Source organism: Myotis nattereri (assembly GCF_964212035.1).
Source record: "Myotis nattereri genome assembly, chromosome: X".
NCBI classification, from domain to species: Eukaryota; Metazoa; Chordata; class Mammalia; order Chiroptera; family Vespertilionidae; genus Myotis; species Myotis nattereri.
Window position 1 is genome coordinate 119045098 of NC_138078.1, and position 24244 is coordinate 119069341.

At 48.2% G+C, this 24244-nt stretch overlaps 1 protein-coding gene across 1 annotated transcript; it reads left to right on the forward strand.

Moving 5' to 3' along the window:
• The first annotated feature begins 300 nt into the window (after positions 1-300).
• Positions 301-15718, forward strand: SASH3 (SAM and SH3 domain containing 3). The gene is made up of 8 exons (XM_081081213.1): positions 301-485; positions 8706-8801; positions 9509-9655; positions 11190-11331; positions 12680-12828; positions 12960-13169; positions 13320-13470; positions 14179-15718. The coding sequence occupies exons 1-8, from the start codon at positions 429-431 to the stop codon at positions 14367-14369; spliced, it is 1143 nt and encodes a 380-aa protein (XP_080937339.1). The 5' UTR covers positions 301-428; the 3' UTR covers positions 14370-15718.
• Positions 15719-24244: the final 8526 nt, after the last annotated feature.

Consider the following 24244-nt stretch of genomic DNA (forward strand, 5'->3'; position numbering starts at 1 on the left):
CTGGTCAAAGAGATAAGAGGCCTGAGTAAGTCATATAATGTCATGTTGATTGGCCACCTCTGGGGGGGATGAAGCAGAAGGATGATTGACATGAGATGGCAAGGTAGGGACTTTTCTCTGCTTGTTCAACCCAAGAGCCGTCTGCATCAGAATCTCTAGAGACTGAAGCTAGGACTTCCTTCCTCCCTAGGGGCCGACAGGGGCTGCGATTGCTGTAAGAGCAGGTCACGTGGTAGGGTTTCCTGTATGCTGCTGCTGCCGGGTGCCCATGGCCCTCACCCCCAAGCAGCTACTGCAGCAGTCAGAGTGGCAGCCCGAGGTTCGGTCCATGCTGTGCCCCCTGGACAGTGCTGGCGAGGCTGAGCAAGAGGCCACCACATCTCGACACCTCGGAGAGTAGGGAAGGAGTGTCAGCAGGGCAGAGGACCATGTTGCGCCGCAAGCCATCCAACGCCAGTGAAAAGGAGCCCACTCAGAAGAAAAAGGTGAGGAGCATCTCTGGGAACTCACTTCTTCCTTCCCTCTGCTCTCATAATCCAGCCCCTGGACTTATAGAAGTGGGAGGACCAAAAGCCATACCTTGATTCTGTACGCTAGGGCTCCCGAGAGCAATGGGACAGGAACCCAGAGGTTACTAGAATAACAGAAATACCAAAGAGACTTCCAGAATTCCAGAGATATGGAGTTATAAAATAGACTCTCAGAAGTCTGGAGTTATAGAATTTAATCCTATAATGATGGGCTAGAGACCTGATATTAAGGGCTAGAATCCTAGACTAGAATTTGAGAATCACAAAATGCAATTCTCAAGTTGAATCCGAAGACCGTACTTAATTGTCTCTCCCCTACACTGGTCCTGCCACCATTTCTGTGTGAGCATGGCCTCTTAAGAGCCATCTCAATCAAAGGGTCCTGCTGGGCCACCCCATTTGAGCCATGATGTTCCTAGGACCCCACTCTTCGGCTGTAGCCAGATTCTGCTCACTTGGTTCAGTTCTGTTGTAGCTCCCCTGGCCCACTAGAGAGAAATTATTTGTTAAGAATGGAAAATGAAGCTGGTGAGATGGGGAGTAGGAGTGGGGGTTGAGGAGGAACAATCTGACGGAGAGATTTTAGAGGCCAGGAATAAAAGCAGCTGCCATGGACAACTGAGGTATTCATATTCCTGGAGCTAAAGCCAATCTGGAAGATCCCTCGAAGGCTCTGCCAGATCTAAGCTTCTCTAGTTGAATTTGAGGATTTCCAGACTTAATTCTTTGATTTGATTATAGGATTTTCCCAGGCAATCGGCAAGTACATCCCACATATCCAGCAGAACCCTAAAACAATCTCAAAGCAGGCCTGAACCAGGTCCAAGAGGTCCAGGCCTAGCTGCAGGCCAAGGTCCAGGGCCTCCAGGCCCTCTCTGTTTCCCCGGAGCTTAGACCAGGGAGCCCCCTGGTCAGGTGAGCACCTCTTAGCCCAAGGCTGAGCTTCAGATCACTGGTGTGTGCATCCTGCCCCATCTCAGCTCCTGGGGTGGCTGCCACTTCCGCCTATAGTCTCCTCACCCCAGTTGCTTCTGTAAGGTTGCAATGGAGGTGGGGGGGGGGTGGCATGAGATTTATGAGTTTTCTCACAGTCTCTGTCGCCTGCCTGTTCAAGCTCTGCACAGCACTGGACCTAGCAGACTTGCCATTGACTGTCTCTCTTTGGTGAGCGGTCTGCTTCCCCTTGCTCTTTGCCTAATGGGGATGGGAAGCCAAGACTGCTCGAGACACTGCTGGGCCCCAAACCACAGGGTAGCTGAGCTGCAGCAAAGAGTCTGAGAAAGAGCTGACACTTTAACACTAGGGCCCTGCGCTACCTCAGGCAGAGGTGCAAGGCGCACACAGAAGCCAGATTTCCCATTTTCTTTCCTCACTTCCATTATCCCAATTCTGTGTTTGGCCACTGGGTCTCTGGAATTTTCTCCAGGCCTTTCCCAGGAGAAGCAAGTCCCATGTGGTCCTCTAGGGGAAGGTGGTCCAGGCAAAGCCACTGCTAGCCAGAGCCTGGGCCAGCCTTCAATGCGACTCTTCAAGCCTCAAACCTTGGAAGTAGCCTTAGAAAAGCCAAAGTATGCTTCCAGAAGGTGAAGACAGGATCTTCCCTGGGCCTGGAGGCAGTGGCTGGATTCAGCACTGTGACCTTGAGTAAGTCCCTTCCCCTCAGAGAGTAAAATGGCATGGTGGAGGAAAAAGCACAAAAGCAAGCAAGTCCTCTCTCTCCTGCCTCTGCTCCTCCTCCCGGGCCTGCCAAATTGAGAAAGTGCTGTGCAGGGGACAGGAAAGCAGAGTTGGAATCCTACCAAGTTCTAGCTGTAGGACCTTGGACAGTTCATTGACTTTCTTTGGGCCTCAGTTTCCTCATCTCTGAAAAGGGGGATAGCTCCTGATCTGTCCACCTCAGGAAGTTACATGGATCACCTGAGACAATAAATGTGAGATGCTTTGTTGAGTGTGCGCATGTGCATACGAGGTGTTGCATGCTGTCAGCATGGGTGGGGGTGGGGAGCACACGGCAAAGAAGAACAAGGCCTGGGTCCCAGCCCTGAAGTGAAGAAAACAAGACTTAATAGCATCAAGAGCCAGCACTGAGTAAGAGCTCATGAGGATCAGGTACCAAGCACTGTGCTGTGCACTCCACCCATCTCTTAGCTCCTCAGCTTCTCATGACACCTTGTGAGTTAGGGGCAAATATTGTCTTTATCCCTATTTTAGACCCAAGACTCAGAGATTTACCCAAGGTCACCCAGCTAGTAAGCTACAAAGCAGAAATCCAAACCAAGATTAGTCAGTCTCAGAATGTTAACCATTTCTCCTACTCTCTTGTCCACTACTGATTTCCAAAGAATGTGATGAGAATGAAAGACTGAACACATCGTTAAGAGAACTCTGCAGGGCAGAACCAGATGACTACTGATTGTGGGACTTTCCAGGCAGCAGAGGCAGGAGCAGGCCCTCTAGGATGGTGGGGTCAGGATGTGGCACCTATTGTTCGTAATGAAGGATTGAGGAGGCCCCTGAGTTGGGGGTGGGGACATGCCGCTAGGCAGATTTTTGCCTCTAGTGAGGTCTCTCTCTATCTATCTATCTGTTAGGGTGTAGGAAGTGGACTGAGGTTTGTCCTGGGATGGCACCCCTACTTTCCACCACACCCCAAACCTCCTACCAAAGGAAATGGAGAAGAATTCTAGTGTCCACATGTTCCCTCCTTCCAGTCTCTCCCTGCTCCTCTCTCCTAATCCCAGCACACTACATCCCTATGGCTCCCTTCCTATGAAACACCTCCAGCGGGACATGCCTACCAGCATGCATTTTGTATTTTCAGTGGCTCCACATTGCCCACAGTTCCTTGGCATAGCTGGCAAGGGTTTTCCATAACCCTTTCTGCTCTACCTCCCATCACGTGCACTGGCATACCTACCATTCCATTGCCACACTGGAGTGTCTCTAACTCTCACAATTGTTTAAACCTTTCCCTGCAACTCCTGGAAAAATCCTGGCTCCCCTACATGGCCTAGTTCAAATCTGCCTCCTCCTCTATGAAATTTTCCTGAGCCCTTCCTCTTCCATACTCCCACCTGCTCTCCCAGTTGTTCCCTCCAAATGCCACCTGAAGTCGCCACTGCACTAAATTCATTTCTAGTGTGTGTGTGTGTGTGTGTGTGTGTGTGTGTGTGCGTGTGTGTGTGTGACTGTGAGCTCTCAGTGCAGCAACATGCAGTTTCCAGAGCAGGGGTGGGCAAACTTTTTGACTCGAGGGCCACAATGGGTTCTTAAACTGGACCGGAGGGTCGGAACAAAAGCATGGATGGAGTGTTTGTGTGAACTAATATAAATTCAAAGTAAACATCATTACATAAAAGGGTACGGTCTTTTTTTCCAATAGTTTTATTCATTTCAAACGGGCCAGATCCGGCCCACGGGCCGTAGTTTGCCCATGGCTGTTCCAGAGTTATAGACATGGGTTCAAACCCCTGCTCTTTCTGCTGCCAGCTGTGTAACTGTCTAGTGTACTTTGTTTCTCTGTCTCAGTCTCCTGAGCTAGGAAGTGGGTATGTAAAACAGGGCTGTGGTGAGGTTGGAATGAGCTAGTACACATGAAGCACTTGACAGGATGCCAGGCACAAGGGAGGTATTTAACCTCTGATTACTGGATTCCCATGCACACATGGCCTGGTGCCTAGAGCTCAGAGGGTGCTAGGTATGTGACTGGTACAGGAATGAGCTGAGAGCATAGCTGTGGAGATACCTAGGTGGGGAAAGCCAAGCTTGCTTAGGAAGCAAGGTAAGAAGATGGCGCTGTGAGGTCCTGAGAGGGTGATCAGGGGAGGCTTCCTGCAGGGGATACTGCCTTTAAAACTGGATTTGAAAAATCTATTTATAATATTTTCACAAAGAAGTGCATAAATCATAAGTGTACCAATCAATGAATTTCCATAATGAACATCCCCATGGAAGCAGCACCCAGATCAAGAAACAGAACACTTGCCCTAGCTGGTTTGGCCCGGTGTCAGCCTGCAGAATGAAAGGTCCCAGGTTTGATTCCAGTCAAGGGCACATGCCCAGGTTGTGGGCTTGATTCCCGGTAGGGAGCATCCAGGAGGCGGCCAATCGATTGGTGATTCTCTCTCATCACTGATGCTTCTATCTCTCTCTCATTCTCCCATTCCTCTCTGGAATCAATAAAAATATATTTTTAAAAAAGAAAGAGCCCTGATCGGTTTGGCTCAGTGGATAGAGCGTCTGCCTGCAGACTGAAGGGTCCTGGGTTTGATTCCAGTCAAGGGCATATACCTTGGTTGTGGGCACATCCCCAGTAGGGATTGTGCAGGAGGCAGCTGGTCGATATTTCTCTCTCATTGATGTTTCTGACTCTCTATCCCTCTCCCTTCCTCTCTGTAAAAAATGAATAAAATATATTTTTTTAAAAAATAAAAAAATACAGAACACTTGCAACACTCCAGCAGCTTCCGTCATGCCTCTGCCAGTCACTACATGCCCTCTTTCTCCAAGGGTAGCCACTAGCCTGACTTCCAACAGCATAGATAAGTTTTTGTTTGTTTGTTTGTTTGTTTAATATATTTTATTGTATTTTTTACAGAGAGGAAGGGAGAGAGATAGAGAGTTAGAAACATCGATGAGAGAGAAACATCGATCAGCTGCCTCCTGCACATCTCCCACTGGGGATGTACCCGCAACGCAGGTACATGCCCTTGACCGGAATCGAACCTGGGACCCTTCAGTCCGCAGGCCGATGCTCCATCCACTGAGCCAAACCGGTTTCAGCAGCATAGATAAGTTTTGACAGGCATTGAATTTTCTATATGAGGAACCATATAGTATACTCTGGTGGCCGGACCCTTCTGCTCAAAGTGTGTCTGAGAGTCATCCATGTTGTTGGGGAGAGCTGTACAAAGCTCATCACCATGTCCTAGTGCCTCGTGTGACTGCCACTACTCATGTATCCATTCTTTTTTTAAAATTTTTCAAATATACTTTTTATTGATTTCAGAGAGGAAGAGAGAGGGAGAGAGATAGAAACACCAAAGATGAGAGAGAACCATTGATCAGCTGCCTCCTGCACACCCCACACTAGGCATAGAGCCCACAGCCTGGGCATGTGCCCTGGCTGGGAATCAAACCATGACCCCCTGGTTCATAGGTCGACGCTCAACCATTGAGCTACGCCAGCCAGGCTCATGTATCCATTCCACAGTTGATGAACCTATGGGTTGTTTCCAGTTAAATCGGATTTTGAAGGAAGGGAGAAACTTCGGTTGACAGAGTGAAGGGTGAAGTGTTCCAGGTAGGAAATGCCTGGTGAGAGCCTGGAGGTGGGTCAGAGGAAAAGCTAAGCCATACACAGACATTTGGACATCTGCTGAGGGGTGGCTGTGTCAGGCACTCACTCCCTTCATCCTCACAGCAACACGGTGAAGTAGGTGCTCTTGTCTTCATTTTACCCATGAGGAGACGGAAGCCCAGAGATGTGAGGAACTCACCCAGCTTTACACAGCTGGTCAGTGGCAGAACCAAGATGTGAACCTTTGTCTGCTGACACCAAGTGAAGAGACTGGGGTTCAGGGAGGTTAAAGAACTTGCTGAAGATCACACATCCCAAAGTTGAACTCAGCGAGCAACACCTGACATCAGATAAATACTTCTTTCTAAGAGGTCCACGAATTACCCTTAAACATGAAAAATAATGCTTGGTTCTACCACCCCCCTGGGCAGGACCCCCAGGAAGGCCTCCCCCCAAATGGAGGACAAGCAGAAAATCCAGAGGCTCAAGGATTTCAATTCATATCTTGGTGTCACTTCAGAGACACCCCAGGACATTCAGGATATTTGGGGCTGCCCCCGAGATTGGAGATCGGCCACTCTGGTCGGGCCCCACCCTTAGTCACCTGAAGAACTGTACAGCCTTTTCCATGTTCCTGGGCTGAGGATCCACCAGCAGCACCCAAGTCCCAGCACCACCCCCACAGTCCTTTTTGATAGTTTCCTCTGCTTTTGGCTAAAGCTGGGCTGGAGGGGCCCTGAAACAAGGTCCCAGGAGTCAAAGGCCCCCCTCCTAGCCCCCTGACTGCAGATTAATGACAGGAAAAGGAAAGAACTGCGATTAGAGGGAGGCCTGGCAGTGAGTTTACTCTGCCCCAACAAAGCTCACTTCTGGCCCCATGCCTGCCCTCCTGCTTGCTTTCCAGGCTTGCCAGTCCCTGGGGCTTCTGGGGCGACTCTCAGCCTCCTGGTCTGCAGACCAGGCCAAGAGGTGATGGAGAGAAGGTCACGCTAGGCCCCATTGACCTATAAATAGCAGCCCACTCTGTTGCCCACCCTCTCTCTGTTCCCTCTTTTCCAGGCAGTAAGAGGAGGAAGTCATCGGGGCAGCTGCATCCTAGCCATACAAGAGGAGGAAATCAACGGAGAGCAGAGAGAAGGGGAAAGAAAGGGAGAAAAGGAGGAAAAAATATCGGGTGGGGAAAAGCAATGAAGGAGGGTAGAAGGGATACATGGGAACCAGAGCAGCCACCCCACAGTCATGCTTGTCCTTCCCCACTCGTGGACCCCTTTTCTGGCTCCCTAACATAGCATGGAAGAGGCTTCCTGATGGAGGCTGCAGATGCCCCACCCAGGAGGCCCTTGTGGTTCCAGTGGCTAGCGACTTGGCCTGACTGCTGACCCAGTTTCTGGTCAGCTAGCTTGTTGCAACCTCTAGAATAGTGTGGCCCCTGACCCTGATTGCTGACTTGCCTTGGGTCAAGACCCACCAAGAGAACAGAAGTGCTCCACTGCAGTCCTGGGGAGCTGGGGCCAGTTGTGTGTGTGTGTGTCGGGGGGCAGGTGACATTGCCCCTGCCCTAAGAGGTTGTCACTGGAACCCCCTTCTTAGAAAAGAGGATGTGAAACTTTCAGCTTTGTGCAGGTTTGGAACTTTGGTTCCGCAAGGCCTTATCTCCGGTGTCTGCAGTCTATCCCGCTCTATCTGTCTGGCCATCTGTGAACCATGGTTCCTGTGTGTATCTGTAGTCTTGACTGTTGATCTTGATTCAGGCTCAGCCTCTGCTTCTTGTGTTGAAAGCCTGCCCTCATTACCTGTCTGGCCCTGCTTCCCGTGGCCGTCTTGGCATGTGCACACATACACAGTTAAGAAAGGTCATTTCCTGAAAACAGTCTCATCAGCACAAACAATAGGTCAGGCCAAAAAGTCCAAAGCCCAGCACCTGTCAGCAGTAGTCATGTCATCACATTAGTGGCTCAGATTAAAAGCTGGGGTGAAGAAAGAAAATGGCAGCTTTCTTTTACTCAATGATTGCCAGTCATTTGTGTCTCAAATCTGTGGGCACCTTCTCTGATGGCTTCTTTGTTGTTGTTGTTAATCCTCGCCAGAGGATATTTTTCCATTGAGGGAGAGTGGAAGAGAGAGGGGAAGACAGAGAGAAATAGCCATGTGAGAGAAACACATCGATTGGTTGCCTCCTGCACTCTCCCCGACCAGGGACTGAGGAGCCTGCAACCAAGGTACCTGCCCTTGACCAGAATCAAACCCAGGACCCTTTGTTCTGCAGGCTGACACTATCCACCGAGCCAAACCGGTTAGGCTCCAATGGCTTCTAATGTGATTTTCCAGAAAACCTAATGCCACGTCTTACGGACTCCTGGGGGGAGTGCTTTGCTCTTCTTGGGACAGATTCACCAGGGTGGGGGCCCTAATGTGCTTACTGCTGTCACTGTGACAGGAGACTATTCTTGGAGCTGGCCCAGAGCCCGGAGGCCAGGCTGTGGGGCTTGGGAGGGTTTGCTCTGTTACATAAATGCGACGCTATTGTTCTTGCCAAGGTATGTCTAGTAGAAAATATGTCTTTGATTCATTTAGTCTTTCACGTCAGGGTTCTGGGGACCAAACTTCAGGTATTGGTGGAAATGCGGCCTTCATCTGAGGCCTAACTGAGGCTCCTGACGTCAGGAGCTTGCTCTGGGGCAGGTATTCTCTGCTGTGAAACAGGATAAAGCCAGGTATCTCCAAAGTCATCTTGGTGTTTTACCTCAATAACGCTGGGACCTCAGGGCACATGTGGCTCTGTTCAGCCCTGGGGTGTGTGCATGTGTGTTGGGAATGGGAACAGCTCCTTACAGCCATTTTAGCACCACTGATTGCAACACCTCTGCTTCTTCCAGCTCTCACTGCAGCGCTCCAGCAGTTTCAAAGATTTTGCCAAATCCAAACCCAGCTCCCCAGTGGTGAGCGAGAAGGAATTTAATCTGGATGATAATGTAAGTTTCAGAGCTTCCTTGGAGTTGGGAGGCTGGCTGCAGGCCCTGGGCAAGGGAGTGGCTGGAAGGGAGAAAGGGAGGGAGGAGGGAAAAGAGGAGTTTTTTAAATTAAATCTTTATTGTTGAACGTATTACATATGTCCCCTTTTTTCCCCCATTGACCCCTTCTAGCCTACTCCTACCTCCACCCCCACCCCAGGCCTTCATCAGCCTATTGTCTGTGTCCATGGGTTATGCATATATGCATATAAGTTCTTTGGTTGATCTCTTCCCACCCACCCACCACTACCTTCCCGCTGAGATTCAACGGTCTGTTCCATATCTCTGTGTCTCTGGGTCTGTTTTGTTCATCAGTTTATTTTGTCCATTAGTTTCCACATATGGGTGAGATCATGTGATACTTGTCTGGGAAAGAGGAGATTTTAGGATTGTTGAGGCAAAGTCTGCTTAAATACAGAAGGTCCACCTCTCCCACCCACCAAAATCCTGGACCCCAAGAACTCACCTGCATCCTTTTCAGTTACAAATTAACTATAAAATTAATTACCCATTAATAAGGCTGAGGACAGGACTGAAACTAAGAGGGAAGGGGACAGGAACTTCCCATTCCCACCCCTCCATCCTCTGCTGGGGCCCGAAGCCTCCTTCTATCCCTAAATCCTAGACACAGGCAGTCACCAAGGTTCCTGGACTTCTTGTTGTCACAGATTCCAGAAGATGACTCAGGTGTCCCTACCCCAGAGGATGCTGGGAAAAGTGGCAAAAAGCTGGGGAAGAAGTGGAGGGCTGTGATTTCCCGAACCATGAACAGGAAGATGGGCAAGATGATGGTGAAGGCCCTGTCAGAGGAAATGGTGAGGCCTGGGATCCAGGGGAGGGGTGGGGACAGGTCCCACTCTGACAAGGTATGAGCATGGCTACCTTGACAGCCACTGCTCAGATACCATGTCTGAAGTCTCCATTAAATATGAGAAGAAAGGTCACATGGGAGGAGAGCTCACTCAGCCATGGACAAGGCACTATGGTCCAGAGGGAATGGGGTTAGGGTGTAATGAGGGATGAAAGTTGGGGTAACTGGAGCTTCCTGAGGAGGCAAGCCTGAGGAGAGTGGGCATCTGGGATCGGGAAGACTTGATTCAAAGAGGGGCCCCTACGAGAGAAAATTGGAGAAGGCTGGCTTTAGCCCAAGGAGGGAGGGTATGACAGACATCTGTAGGGCAGTCACAGCCAAGCAGCTGAAGTCACACAGTGAGTCTGGCATGTTCTGAAGTCAACTAGTACTGGCTTATACCAGCTCAGGAAAGCAGCTGGCCAAATTTTCAGGAATTTTGCATGACACATAACATTATTGAAAATTAAATGATATAAACTAAGAATTACATAAATGATATTAAAAACAAAGGGACTACAGTCAATGCTCAAAACTGATCCCTTCCTAATTCTTGGACTCCCTTTCATTGTTCTCTATACCCCTGAAGTTATTTGCATCTGTAGTTTCTGTGTGGAGGAAATAGCCTCTGATGATGATATGCTGCTTGGTCAGTGACTTCACTGTGGTAGCATGACATTGGTCATGGTGGGGAATATTAACAACACAGGAATTGATGACCTCTACACATAAAGGAGGAGTTCCCTCTGCACTGAGGTATGGTGAGGCGAGGGGTGCTTTGGAGTCAGGTGGACTTGAATGGGGCCTGGGGCCTGGCCTTGGGAATGTTCCTCCATTCTCATCTGAAAACTTGGGATAATCACGCACTTATCCTCAAGTGAGGATTGAATGAAATGACAGATGTGCTTGGCACAAGGGAGCACAGTCAAAGGTAGTAACTCTTCAGCACTAGTGTCTGCATGACTGCATCCCAGTGACAGCTCGGAGTCCAAGCTCTGGCACCAGCCTTCTTTGTATGTGTACTTTATTTTTTAATACATTTTCATTGATTTCAGAGAGGAACGGAGAGGGAGAGAGAGATAGAAACATCAATGATGAGAGAGAATCATCGATTGGCTGCCTCCTGCACACCCCCTACTGGGGATCAAGCCTACAACCCAGGCATGTGCCCTGACCAGGAATCAAACCTGGGACCCTGCAGTTCGCAGGCCAACGCTCTATCCACTGAGCCAAACCAGCTAGGGCTACAATGGCACTTTAAATGGACAGAGTACATTCACAGGGCCTCATTCTGTGAGATGGGCAGGGCAAGGACTTTTCATTCCCAACTTACAAAAGAGGAAGCTAGGGCTCCGAGAGTGCCATGCCGCCTGTAAGCTGAGGATCCAGCCAGGGCCCAGTTCTCTGTCAAGCCCAAGCCTATTTCCTCTGCACCTGGGCTGCCCCACGTGCACCCCAACAGAGACTGCTCAGGGCTTCCTGTCGCCCTTCCCCTGCAGGCAGACACTCTGGAGGAGGGCTCAGCTTCCCCGACATCTCCAGACTGCAGCCTGGACAGTCCTGGCCCTGAGAAGATGGCACTGTCATTTTCTGAGCAAGAGGAGCGTGAGCTGCCAGCACTCAGCCGCCAGACATCCACTGGTAAGTAGGGGAGGTACAGGGACATCTGTCCAGTCTGGAGAAAAGGATTGGGTTAGGGCCCATTGTCTGGGAGGGGCTAAGAGAAATGAACCTTTACGGCTTACCTGCTGGGAACTTTCCGAGCCCGCTTCATGTTAAATCTTTACGACTTCATGGGGCCAGTACTATTATTATCCCCACTTTATTGATGTGGAAACTGAGGCTCAGGGAGGTTCAATGATTTGCTCAGTTCATTTTTGTTGATTTCAGAGAGGAAGGGAGAAGGAGAGAGAGATGGAAGCATCAATGATGATGAGAGTCATTGATGGGCTGCCTCTTGCACACCCTGCACTGGGTTGGAGCCTATAACCTGAGCACATGCTCTTGACTGGAATCTGGAATCAAACCTGAGACCCTTCAGTCTGCAGGCCGACGCTCTATCCATTGAGCCAAACCGGCTAGGGCTCCCTTGCCCTCTTGAACCAGCCCACCCCCACCCTTCTAAGCAGAGCTAGAGGCTCCAGCTGCCTGGGCCTCTCTCATCCCAGGCTGGTGTGGGGGTATAGAGCCTCCAGCTGTGAAATTCAGCCTCTTGGACCCCAGACCTTGGATTGCTGAACTTAGGGCACCACTTGGCATCTTCTAGATATCCATGGGGCTAGGCAGGGGATTCTGACAGCCCTGCCTAAAAGAGTGACTGAGTCCTCTGGGCTGCAAACCTTCAGAGGCACTGCCTTTCCCACCCCTCAGGCTAGTTCCAAGTTACCTGTTCTTTCTCTGGTTCCCCAGACCTGCCTGACCTGTCCCCCCTCCCCTGCACTGAAAGCCATTTAAAATAAGCTTCATCCTGCTCTTCCCTGAGAGAAAGACCCCATCTGAGTTTCCAGGTAACTGGACATTTAAGCAAGTTAAATATTAATGAAGGGTGTGGCTTCCTGGGTGGAAGGAGCACTAGAATGGGAATCAGGAGACCTAGAGCATAATAGACCCAGTGCTGCCAATTATAAGATGAGATGGGCAGGTCACTTGGCCTGTCTGGCCCCAGTATTCCTCATCTGTTTAGTGGGGTGTTGGCCCAATTGGTCTCTAGAGGCCTCCCAATTTGCCTGTTCTTTGGACTCTGAACCGTTTCTCCTGTGGTCAGCTATTCTCATGTCTAAAGCCTCAGAAGTGAAGCTGTGCTCCTGCAGGGTGGCCCAGGGGATGGGCCAGAATCTCTGCCACAATGTGAGACTAACCAGAACCTAGCTTTTCCCCCCACCGTGTAGCCCTGGGACTCCTAGAAAGGCTCCCTGCAAGGCACCTGCTGAGCGCAGCCCCAGCTGTCCTGGGACAAAGGTGACTCTCCTCCCTGCCCCATATCCTGCAGGCAGTGAGCTCTGCAGTCCCAGCCCAGGCTCTGGCAGCTTTGGAGAGGAGCCACCTGCCCCCCAGTACACAGGGCCCTTCTGTGGCCGGGCCCGAGTCCACACCGACTTCACTCCCAGCCCCTATGACCACGACTCACTGAAACTACAGGTAAGATTGGAATCCAGGTCCCAGGCTGCACGCATAGAGGGGGCTGGACTGAGTCGGGGTAGGACAGTGTCAGCAGAAGCCGCGGGATCGCCCTGGCCTCTCTCCTAATCCACTCTGTTCTTCTCCCACAGAAAGGTGATGTGATCCAGATCATTGAAAAGCCGCCTGTGGGCACATGGCTGGGCTTGCTCAATGGCAGGCTGGGCTCTTTCAAGTTCATCTACGTGGATGTGTTGCCCGAGGAGGCTGTGGGGCCTGCCCGCCCCAGCCGCCGACAGAGCAAGGGCAAGAGGCCCAAGCCCAAAACTCTGCATGAGCTGCTGGAGCGCATTGGCCTGGAGGTCTGACCTTGGGCCTGCATTAGTGGCTAGGATCAAAGGCGGTGCCCTTATCCCAGGGATGGTGGCCAGGGCACATCAGCTAAGTGGGGAGGGAAGGATTGGTTGGGGGGCTTGTAAGCAGCCTAGCTGGTGGCCTGCATCTGCCCACAGGAGCACACATCCACCCTGCTGCTCAATGGCTACCAGACACTGGAGGACTTCAAAGAGCTGCGAGAAACACACCTCAATGAGCTGAACATCACAGACCCACAGCACCGGGCCAAGCTGCTCACTGCAGCCGAGCTGCTGCTGGACTACGACAGTGAGTGGGCTTTGGAGCTGGGTGGGGCACCACTGGCGGTCCAAGGAGGGGAGGCCTCTGCCCCAGGGCCCTGTGCAGTGGATGGGAAGGCACTTTCCACACTTATTTTATCTTATTTTTTTATTTTTTTAAATATTTTTATTGATATCTGAGAGGAAGGGAAAGGGAGAGACAGAAACACCAATGATGAGAGAGACTCATTGATTGGCTGCCTCCTGCATGCCCCTGGGGATTGTGCCCGCAACCTGGCACTTGCCCTGACCTGGAATCAAACCATGACCTCCTGGCTCATAGGTCGATGCTCAACCACTGAGCCATGCTGGCTGGGCCCCTTTCCACATTTTAATCCCAGTCTCAGGCAAAGTTTGTGGGGAGAAGGGGTTTTAGGGATGATCGGGCCCCACTCCCTTTGGAATCCCAGGGGAGACTTAAGGCCAGAGAAGGTAAGGCAAGTACTCAAGGCCTCAAAGCTGGGCAATGACAGAGGCAGGTTTTGGGCCTCCGGGCTTAGTGCTAAGAAGTTAAGTTCTTGAGCCTGTAAACTACAAGAAGGGCAGAGATGGTGACAGGTGCCCAGAGGGTGAGACTGCCTACAGTGTTCCTACCCCCAGGGCCCCTACTCCCATGCAGGGCTCCCTGGGGCTTCTGATCCACTCCCTCCCAAGGCCCAAGGCCCCATATTCCATCTCCCATCCTTGTCCCTGGCAGCCGGCAGCGAGGAGGCAGAAGAAGGTGGCGACAGCAGCCAGGAACCAGCAGTGCACACCCTGTCAGACCCCAAGGGGGACATCCCACGTGACTCAGGCTGCTTCGAGGGCTCAGAGAGCGGGCGTGATGAGGCAGAGCTGGTGGGCACTGAGGAGCAGCTGCAGGGCCTCTCCCTGGCCGGGGCACCTTGAGCGCAGGTGATGGCGGGCCAAGGCTGGGCCCGAGCAGCACATTCAACAGGGATGGGCCCGGCCTCCAGAGGTGGCCCGGGCTAGAGGACTGGCGCCTAGCCTGGCCCTGCTCCCCTCCCCTCCCCCCTTGGCACCAAGGGTCGCAGCAGCTGTCCAGGGCCTGCAGGCTTGGCTGGAGTGGACAAGGAGCTGCTGAGGACACACCACACCTGTCTGGCCCCCTCTCTCCACCAGCTACTGACAGTACAGCCCACTCTGGCCACGGCTACAGCAAGTGGAGCACGGAGGGGTCACCTCACTCATGTCCCTCAGCAACAAAGCCTCCAAGTCCTCCTCACTCCCACAGCACCTTCCGCTGTCGCACTGTTTCTGAAAAGAGACCAAGTATTTCAGGTCTGTCTCAGGACCCTAAGGAAGTTGGCCATTTAAAAGGACTCTAATTGATCACGGAGAAATCCAGATTGTCCCCAATAAGGTTTGAAGAGAGCAACATGTACCTTTTCTACTTTCCTTCTCCTTAACTTCCTGTGAGGTTTAGCCACTAAATCACTATGTGACTCGAATCAAGTGCCTTCCCCAATTTGGGTCTAGGACTGGCTGGCATTAGAATGGATAGACGCTGAGGGCCTTGCCAACTCGGACATTCTGTGACAATAAATGTCTGCTCTCCTGTTACCTGTGGCCCAAGATACCAGTGGGGCTTACGAAGGAGGCTGGGGGACCTCAGGCTCCCAAATGAAATGCCTGCTCCCGCTCATCAATTCTATATCTCCCCACATAACTCAGGCCACGCTGCAACTTACTCCAGCTTAAAACAATGCCCATACCTTTTAGAGTATGCACTCTCCCTTTCCACTCCTGGCCCCCTCCAATGACATTTCTCTCAAGGATGATGGCAGATGGTCAGACCTGGCTTCCAAAGATAAAATGGTCCCTCAGAAGCTAGATGCAGGTGCCAGCCCTGACTTGGCCTCTTGTGTGGGTCCTTGCAAGCCAGGAAAGCACAAACTTGACATTGGGGAATCCATTACCCCACTTTGCTTGTTAAAGGTTTTGATGTGCCCTGAGCTCCTGAAGGGGAGGGATAATATCTACTGGTGGGGGGGGGGGAGGGTCCCTTGACCCCAGTACCAAATCTGTGCTCTGAATTCCAGAGTAACCCTTCCCCAGGGCTAAACTGGCTCAGGGAAAAACAGTGCCTACTATATCTAGGACTGCTGGCTTAATGGACACACTTCTGAACCTACTACCAGGAACTTGGTAAAGCTAGCTTGTGCAGGAAAGGGATTAGTGTAAATATGAGGCAGGTGAGGGGAGATAGGTTGGCAACAATAAACATAAGTAGAATGAAATTACCATCTCATTATCTTTCTTTTTGTTGTTGTTGTTCTGTTAATCCTCACCCCAGGATATTTTTCCATTGATTTTTAGAGTGGAAGGGAGGGGGAGAGACCAAGAGAGAGGAACATCAATTGGTTGCCTCCCGCATGTGCCCCAACCAAGGCTGGGGCTCCAGCCTGCAACCAAGGTACCTGCCCTTGAACAGAATCCAACCCAGGACCATTAGTCCAAGGGCCGACCGACCCTCTATCCACTGAGCCAAACTGGCTAGAACTCCAGTTATCTTTCTTATGGGGAGAGGGTTGGGGGAACACACCAGTTCCCTTCAAAGCTGGACTCAGCAAAATGTCCTCCATTGTCCTTTCAGGGACATTTGTCCCTTCCCTGCAGACCTAAAGCTCCATTTTGAAGCTCTAGCTGACTCTGCCCTTCCTGCTAACCAGCCCCTCCCTCCCATCTCAGGCTCCCAGGGCTACAGTCCTTTGCTGTGGTCTGAGAGTTGGGAGTATCTTCCTGGAAAAGTGGTTCTCAACCTTCCTAATGCCACGACCCTTTAGTACAGTTCCTCATGTTGTGGTGACCCCCAATTTCATTGTTACAAATTGAACGTAATTAAAGCATAGTGATTCATCACAAAAACAATATGTAGTTATATATGTGTTTTCCGATGGTCTTAGGTAACCCCTGTGAAAGGGTCGTTTGACCCCCAAAGGGGTCGCGACCCACAGGTTGAGAACCGCTGTCCTAGAACTCTTCATTTAACAAGAGCCTTGAAGACCTCTACTCCAATGAGAAAGGGCCTGAACTGGGGGTTGTCCAGTGTCCACGAAGGGGAACGTTGAATTCAGCTGGGCCTTTCCTCTGAGGCCACCTCTTCCTGAGGCCTACCCTGTGATCACTGAAGCTACGTCATCTCTTGGGAGGTGGAACTGAGACGAAGACCCTGGATTCCTTTGTTTCTGTCAGTATTAACTCCATGAGAGATAGAAAACTGGAGTGAGAGCTGCCACCAGAGGGGAGACAAGGCCACTCTGCTTCCAGGCTTTGTTCTCAGTTGCACTTGCCCCACTGCTGTAAGTGGCAGCGGGCCTCAGGAAACTGTAAGCATTATCTTCACTAAAGAAGCAAGGAGGAGCCCAGATGACCTCAAAACCCCAAAGGCACTGAATAATGCCTGTAATTTAGTGAGTACTGACACATTTGCCAGGCATCAAGCGCTTTGCATTTCTTCTCATAATCATCATGGTATCCCCAAGGTAGGTACCTTCACATTCCCAGTTTACAGAGGAGAAAACTGAGCAGCAGACAAGTTGAGGTTGAGTAGGAAGTCCAACAGCTTTCAGAGGCCCCCCCAGCCCTCCAAAGGGCAATCTGACCCTCGGTAGTGTGCCTTTAACACCCTTTAACCCATTCCCCTCCAAGGATTCAATCCACAGAAAGCCTTACAAGTACACACAGATACATGGACACAGATATTTGCAACAGCTTTGTCTGTAAGACACTGAAAACACGAATGGGGAATTAGATACATTATGGTTACTTCACGCAATACCACGCAGTCATTAAACATGATGTTGTAAAAAAATATTTGACACAGGGAAAATCTTTGTAATTTTTTATTGTTTAATTTAATATTTTAAATTATTCAATAACATACAAATGTTCTTACTGCAATAGAAGTCTCTGCTATGTTATGGGGAAGATGTTAAGTGCTAAAACATTATTTATAGGGTGATTTAAGAAAAAGAAAAACATACACAAGAATTAAGACCAGAAAGATCTGAATCAAATGGTAACTAGTGATGATCTTGTGAGGTGAGCCAGGTGCGATTGGTGGAGTAACGGAGGGAAGTGTTCACTTTCTACATTCTTGCTTTATTTCCATTTCAAAAATATCTATTTTTTCCTTTTTTATCTATTATTTTTATATATATTTAAAAAGGAAAAATATTTTAATTTGGGGGAAACTAAATAAAACAATACATCCAAGTTTCTGGCCTCCAATTTGGGGTAGCAGCAACGTCATTATCCTGCTGCCTTAAGCTCAGGCTTCTGGAAAGATGGGGAGTGGAAGTGAATAATGCCCAAAGCATTTTAAAACCACAGGCACACCAAGGATATTCCTAACCCTTTTAAAACCCTGGGTAGCACCTATCTATTAAGTCTAAGCTGGGGAAAGGAAAATATCAGAAAAAGAAAAGTCAGGCTGAGAAAAGTATGTTTTGAACTCCTCCTCTGCCCTGGGGAGGGGGCTGGAGGAGCTATAGGGCCTATAGGCTGAATACAGGCTGAAAGGACTCTAATGAATGCAGGTGAAGAGGGGCAACAAGGAAATGTAGACTGAAGGCCAAGACCTGAGGGGCCAAAAAGACAGTGTCAGGTGGGGCTACAGCCCAGGGTCCAATGCTCTTCCTCCAGGCAGGGCTGCGGGCCCCTCCTGTCCAGCCCCATGAACATCCAGAAGATGGAAAGTGGCTCCCTGAGCCCTACAAACCAAGATCTGGGGTCCAAGAGGCTGAGTCTTCACAGACAGAGACCCTATACCCCTACCCGCAGCCTGGAATGTCAGAGGCCCAGGCAGCTGTAGCCTTTAGCTCCCCTTGGAAGGATGGGGGGTGGGCTGGTTCAAGAGGGGCAGTGGGGGCCCATGGTTGAGCATCAACCTATGAACCAAGAGGTCATGGTTCGATTCCGGGTCAGGGCACATGCCCAGGTTGTAGGCTGGATCCCCAGTGTAGGGCATGCAGGAGGCAGCTGGTCAATGACGCCATCTCGTCACTGATGTTTTTCTCTCTCTCTCCCTTTCCTTTCCACTCTGAAATCAATAAAAATATATATTTTTTAAAGAGGGCAGTGGGGCTCTTCCTCTGCCCTCGAGTCCTTCAGGGCCTGGGGACAGCAAGTGGAGCTCCTCTAGGGCAGGTAAGGCTTAGCCGCTAGGAGTTAGGCCAGCCGTGGGCAAACTACGGCCTGCAGGCCGGATCTGGCCCATTTGAAATGAATAAAACTATTGAAAAAAAAGACCATATCCTTTTATGTAATGATGTTTACTTTGAATTTATATTAGTTCACACAAACACTCCATCCATGCTTTTGTTCCGGCCCTCAGGTCCAGGTTAAGAACCCATTGTGGCCCTCAAGTCAAAAAGTTTGCCAACCCCTGAGTTAGGGCCTACTCGAGTTCAAGTCTTGGCTTTGTCACTCACTTAGCTGGATCATCCTGGACAAGTCACTTAAGCTCCTTGAGTCTCACTTTTCCCATCAATAAAGTGGGAATAACAATATTAGCACCAAGAGGTTGTTACGAAGATTGAGTAAAGTAGTGTATATGAAATATCCGTAAAATCAACATTCAGTGAATGGATCCCCTAAATCCGCAATACCCTGTACCTGCATTTCACTCCCTTCAAGGCCAGTCTCACCTTGGACCCCTAGAGGTTAGTGTAGTGACAAAGAGCAAAGGCTTTGGAGTTAAACTACAGTGTCTTCAAATCCTGGCTCCACCACTTACTAGTTACCTGACTTCGAGTAATTACATACATACACATTTCTGAAAATAAGAATGATCTAGCCTGGCCGGCGTGGCTCAGTGGTTGAACATTGACCTATGAACCAGGAGGTCATGGTTCCATTCCCGGTCAGGGCACATGCCCGGTTGCAGACTTGATTGCCAGTGTTGGGCGTGCAGGAGGCATCTGATCAATGATTCTCTCTCATCACTGACATTTCTCTCTTTCAATCTCCCTTTCTCCCTTCCTCTCTGACATCAATAAAAAAATATATTTAAAAAACAAAGTTAAAGGAGGTTTTTAAAGGGAAAATAGGGCACTGATCACTATAGTCTCAGTGAGATCCAACATCTTCCCCCCCCCCCACACACACCCCGCCAAGTCAGGAAATTCAGGATGAGGTATGAGGTTTCCGAGCTGGGGAAAAGAAGTAGCTCTCCCACCTCCTTCACAATAGAGGCTACCTTAGCTTCTCACACAACTTCAGCCTCATTCTATACTATTCAGCCAACAACACAATCAAGTGGGAAGGAACTGCCTCTCCTCTAGACCCAGCCAAGACTCCTCCTCTAGGAAGGCCCTAAATAAAGGAATTCTATAGCATTTGATATGTAGGCTTCACCTTTTCCTATAACTTCACAGTTACCAATATAGCATTTGTATACCATTGCCTCTGGGACCTGCCAGGGATAGCGTCAGAAAGAGCCCAGGCAGTGGCCCTCACAAAGGGACAGCCAACTTGACTGTGGGAACCGACAAGGCAACTTCCTGACTTCCTGTGCTAAAGAAACCCCACCATCAGTTCAACCTAAGTGCAGGGGTGTGGGGAGAAAGTTAAGAGATTTAAGTTTAACACAAAGCCCAACAACCACCCCCATATCAACTCGACTATTTATAGTAAGCCCTCTGTATGCCTAAAATGGAGAGACCATTGGTCAAATGATTCCAAAATGGCACCAAAAAACTTCTAAAAATCATTGCTGGTTCTCAACTCACAAGAGAATGGGATCAGCAGTGCAATTTCTCCTAAAGTTAACCCTAACACATGGTCAGTTTTCAACAAGTATTTATTGAATGTTAAATGAAAGAAAGGCTCATTTCAGTCAAGTGACACTTGGAGTTACTCAAAATTCTTTGTCTGTACCTGGGTTACGCCAGAAAGCTCTCTGACAGGGATTCTCAGCACCTGGGGTTCTGGTCTTAGCTCTACCAGTAGCTGTCTATGTGACCTGTGGTAAATCAGTACTTAATTTGAAGAGAGAGAGAGTGCAAGCGGCACCGCTACATGATCAGTATTTTCCTTTCAGGGATATCATCCAACAGATGCTGGATTTTATGGCAAATAATCATCATGTCTGAATTTGAGTAAAAAAGTACAATCCGCCAAAACCGGTTTGGCTCAGTGGATAGAGCGTCAGCCTGCGGACTGAAAGGTCCCAGGTTCGATTCCGGTCAAGGGCATGTACCTGGGTTGCGGGCACATCCCCAGTAGGAGATGTGCAGGAGGCAGCTGATTGGTGTTTCTCTCTCATCGATGTTTCTAGCTCTCTATCTCTCTCCCTTCCTCTCTGTAAAAAATCAATAAAATATATTTTTTTAAAAAAAGTACAATGCTTTTGGTCATGTTGGAAGAGCCACGTAGCTGTAAATGGACAGGGGCAGCAGGCTTGAAGAAAGTGAAGGGGGCGCTAGCCAGTGTTTCTCATTGGTTGGAGTGTAGGCCTATGAACTGAAAGTCGAGGGTTCAATTCCCAGTCAAGGGCACATACCTGGGTTGCAGCTTCAATCCCCAGGCCCTGATCATGTAGCTGTAGTAGGCAACCAATTGATGTTTCTCTCTCATATTGATCTCTCTCTCTCTTTCCTTCCCTCCCTTTCTTCCACTCTCTCTAAAATCAACGGAAGAAAATATCCTCAGGTGAGGATTAACAACAACAAAAAGAGCCAGGCTGAGGTGGCTCAGTGGTTGCGCGTCGACCTATGAACCAGGAGGTCACGGTTTGATTCCTGGTGAGGGCACATGCCCGGGTTTCAGGCTCAATCCCCAGTGTGGGGCGTGCAAGAGGAGCTGATCAATGATTCTCTCTCATCATTGATGTTTCTATCTCTCTCTCTCCCTCCCCCTTCTTCTCTGAAAGTAATAAAAAATATATTTTAAAAAGAAATGAAAAGGCATGGAATGTTAGGGAAGTAATTCCACTCTAGGTTCCAGAGTTATAAAACCACTTCTAAATCATGGCCCCCTCATTTCCTGGCCCATGGTGGAGTGTGAGCTATCAAACTCACAATTTATGAACTGAGTAGCAAATTTCCTAATACCAGAAGGAAAATAAACATGGGATTTGGACAGCTAAGTCACAGAATAAAAATGGCAAGAAAGAAGGCAAAGGTAGATGTGGAAAAATGTTTAAACTCATTAACAAAAGAAATAGAAATCAAGTGATACTGAGATACCAGTTTACAATGATAACATTATGGAGTGTTTAAATGAGATGTGTTTAAATGTTTAAATGAGACATGAAGCAAGCTCTCTGAGACACTACTTGGCAGGACAAACTGGGACAGCCTTTGTGTGAAGCAATTTGGCCATATTTGCCAAAAGTCTTTCAAAGAACACTCCCTTTGACTCAGTAATTTCACTCCTCGGAATCTATCCTAAGGAAATAATCACAGATATGTTCACAGATTTTTTTAAAAAGCTCATCGTGGCATTATTTATATTAATGACAAATGGGAAACTCTTAAATGTCTTGACAATAGGGGAAGAGTAATGTACATATTATGGAGTCATGAAGAAATAATTTCCAATGATATGAAAAATGCTAATTTAAAAAAGCAGGATTGTAAAACTATATTCACAGTTGAATTCCAGTTATGTTTAAAAGTATACATGCACAAAAAGGACTACAAAGAAATACACCAAAACACTGACAATGATTATTATACCTTAGTAATGAGGTTATGGATGATTTTTTAAAATCTTCTTACTTGGTTATACTTTCTCAATTTTCAATAATGGACATGAGTTACTTTTAAAATTAAAAAGCACATTACAGGTATGAAGGGAGGAAGAGATTTGTTTATTTTCTAAGTTTTCCAAATATTTAGAAGTAGAACAGGACATTTGAGAGTCCAATGGTTCTCAACCCTGTCAGCTCCAAACCTCCCTGGATATATACAATGTTTTGTAATAAACCCTTTGCCACCCTGAAAGAAATTTCATAGTTATTATAACCTGCATATACACATAATTTCCAGAAGAGCAGTATAATACACTAACTATAATATAAAGGAGAAATAAAGGGAAAGTAGTTTATAATAAAATAATATGTATTTCAATATGTAAATGCCTGGGCAATACTATACTTGAAGTCAGATGCTTCCACTTATATATGTAGATTCACTGTGGATTCAACTGCTACAAAGGAAGATGAATACAGGTACATTATAATGGCAACTTAAAAATCCATAATGGCATTGCTATTGGTGACACAATTTTCAAAAGTGACAAATGTTATTAAAGTTTTGAACAAAATAAAGTACTATCTTCCCTGAATTTACACAATGGTTGCATTCCTGGAAATTCACTGTATATATTAAAACTGTAAAAACATGTTTTGTGTTTATTTGTAAAATAATTAGGCCCAGTTAATTACACTAGGTTTTTCCACTTCCATTGATGTTCTATATGCCATTCGAAAGTTTACAGATACAGATTTTTAGTTCCCATTCTCCTTTCATATTTATTTGAAACATGAAATTTACAATGACTATCTTTTTTGCAAGTTGGGCTTGCATCTTTTAAAGGTAATGAGAGTCACAATTTTAGTCTTTGATACTATTTCTAAAACCTATCACCTAAGAACAGCAAGCGATGGATAAAATGTATTCTCAAAACTGACACAAATGTTTTTTGAATTATTAGAAACATTGCTCTTCTTTAATAGCACCAAAGCACAAGAACAAATGATCATTTTTTAAAAACTATTTACTGTGATCCCTTGGTGATTCTCCCTAGCCTGGCCCCAGCCTCAGGAGTATAAAATAAACTGAGCTGGAAAAAAAAGGACAAACAGGGCCAGGACACAGAGAGAGGGATGGGGTTGCTAGGTTACCACTTGAGCCAATCCAAGTGGTCCCAGAGGGGTACCAGATACTAGACAGGCTCCTCTCTCTGCCCCACTAGGCTGAAAGCCCTCTCAAAGGAAGAGGGTCAAAAGGTGGGGGAGGGGGCCAGCCACTCATGCTAGGCACAAGTAAAGAAATGAGACAGAAGCACAAAGAAGCACACATCCCTGTATTTCTAAAACCATTCAAGTCTTCTTCATTAATTGGCTTTCCCCGAAAAGAAAGGGTTCTTTATTAAGAAATACCAGAGAGTGAAAAAACCACCACACATACATATTTGTAGGTTCACACACAAATGCAGAGATTTACATATTAAATTGCATTTAAGTTAGAAAATAGATTTAAAAACAAAATACTTTTTCTTTCCCCAAAAAGGTAAAGCAATTTGGTCAGTAGGAAAAGGGCCCTTGGGATAAAGGCAGGTAGGTTAGCACAGGAAGAATGGAATTTAGCTGCTATAGAATTAAAGCCCACCACTTGCCCCTGGGGAAACAAGCAAAGGGAGAGCATATGCCTTCTGCTAGGGCAAGGAGGGCCCCAGAGCCAAATGGACATGAAGAAATGGCCCCAAATAGCCAAACCCCACCAACCCCCAAAGCTTTTGGACCTGGACCAACCATCCTCACATGGGGAAGTGGGGTGCATAGGAAACTGAAGGAATGCAAAGGAAGGGAAGAGAGGGAAATAATGCAAGCCATTTAAAAAGACCAATTCTTCAATCTCCCCTCTGATCAGAACTCAAATGAAGGACAGTCCCAGATGGTGCATGGTACGAATGGAATAGATCTTCAGGCCAAGGTCTTAAATACAGAAGATTTATATAGGTAAAGAAAGAGGGCAGGAAGCATGAAAAAGCAGAAAGCTAAAATATATTATTTTATACAAGAGATAGGAGAT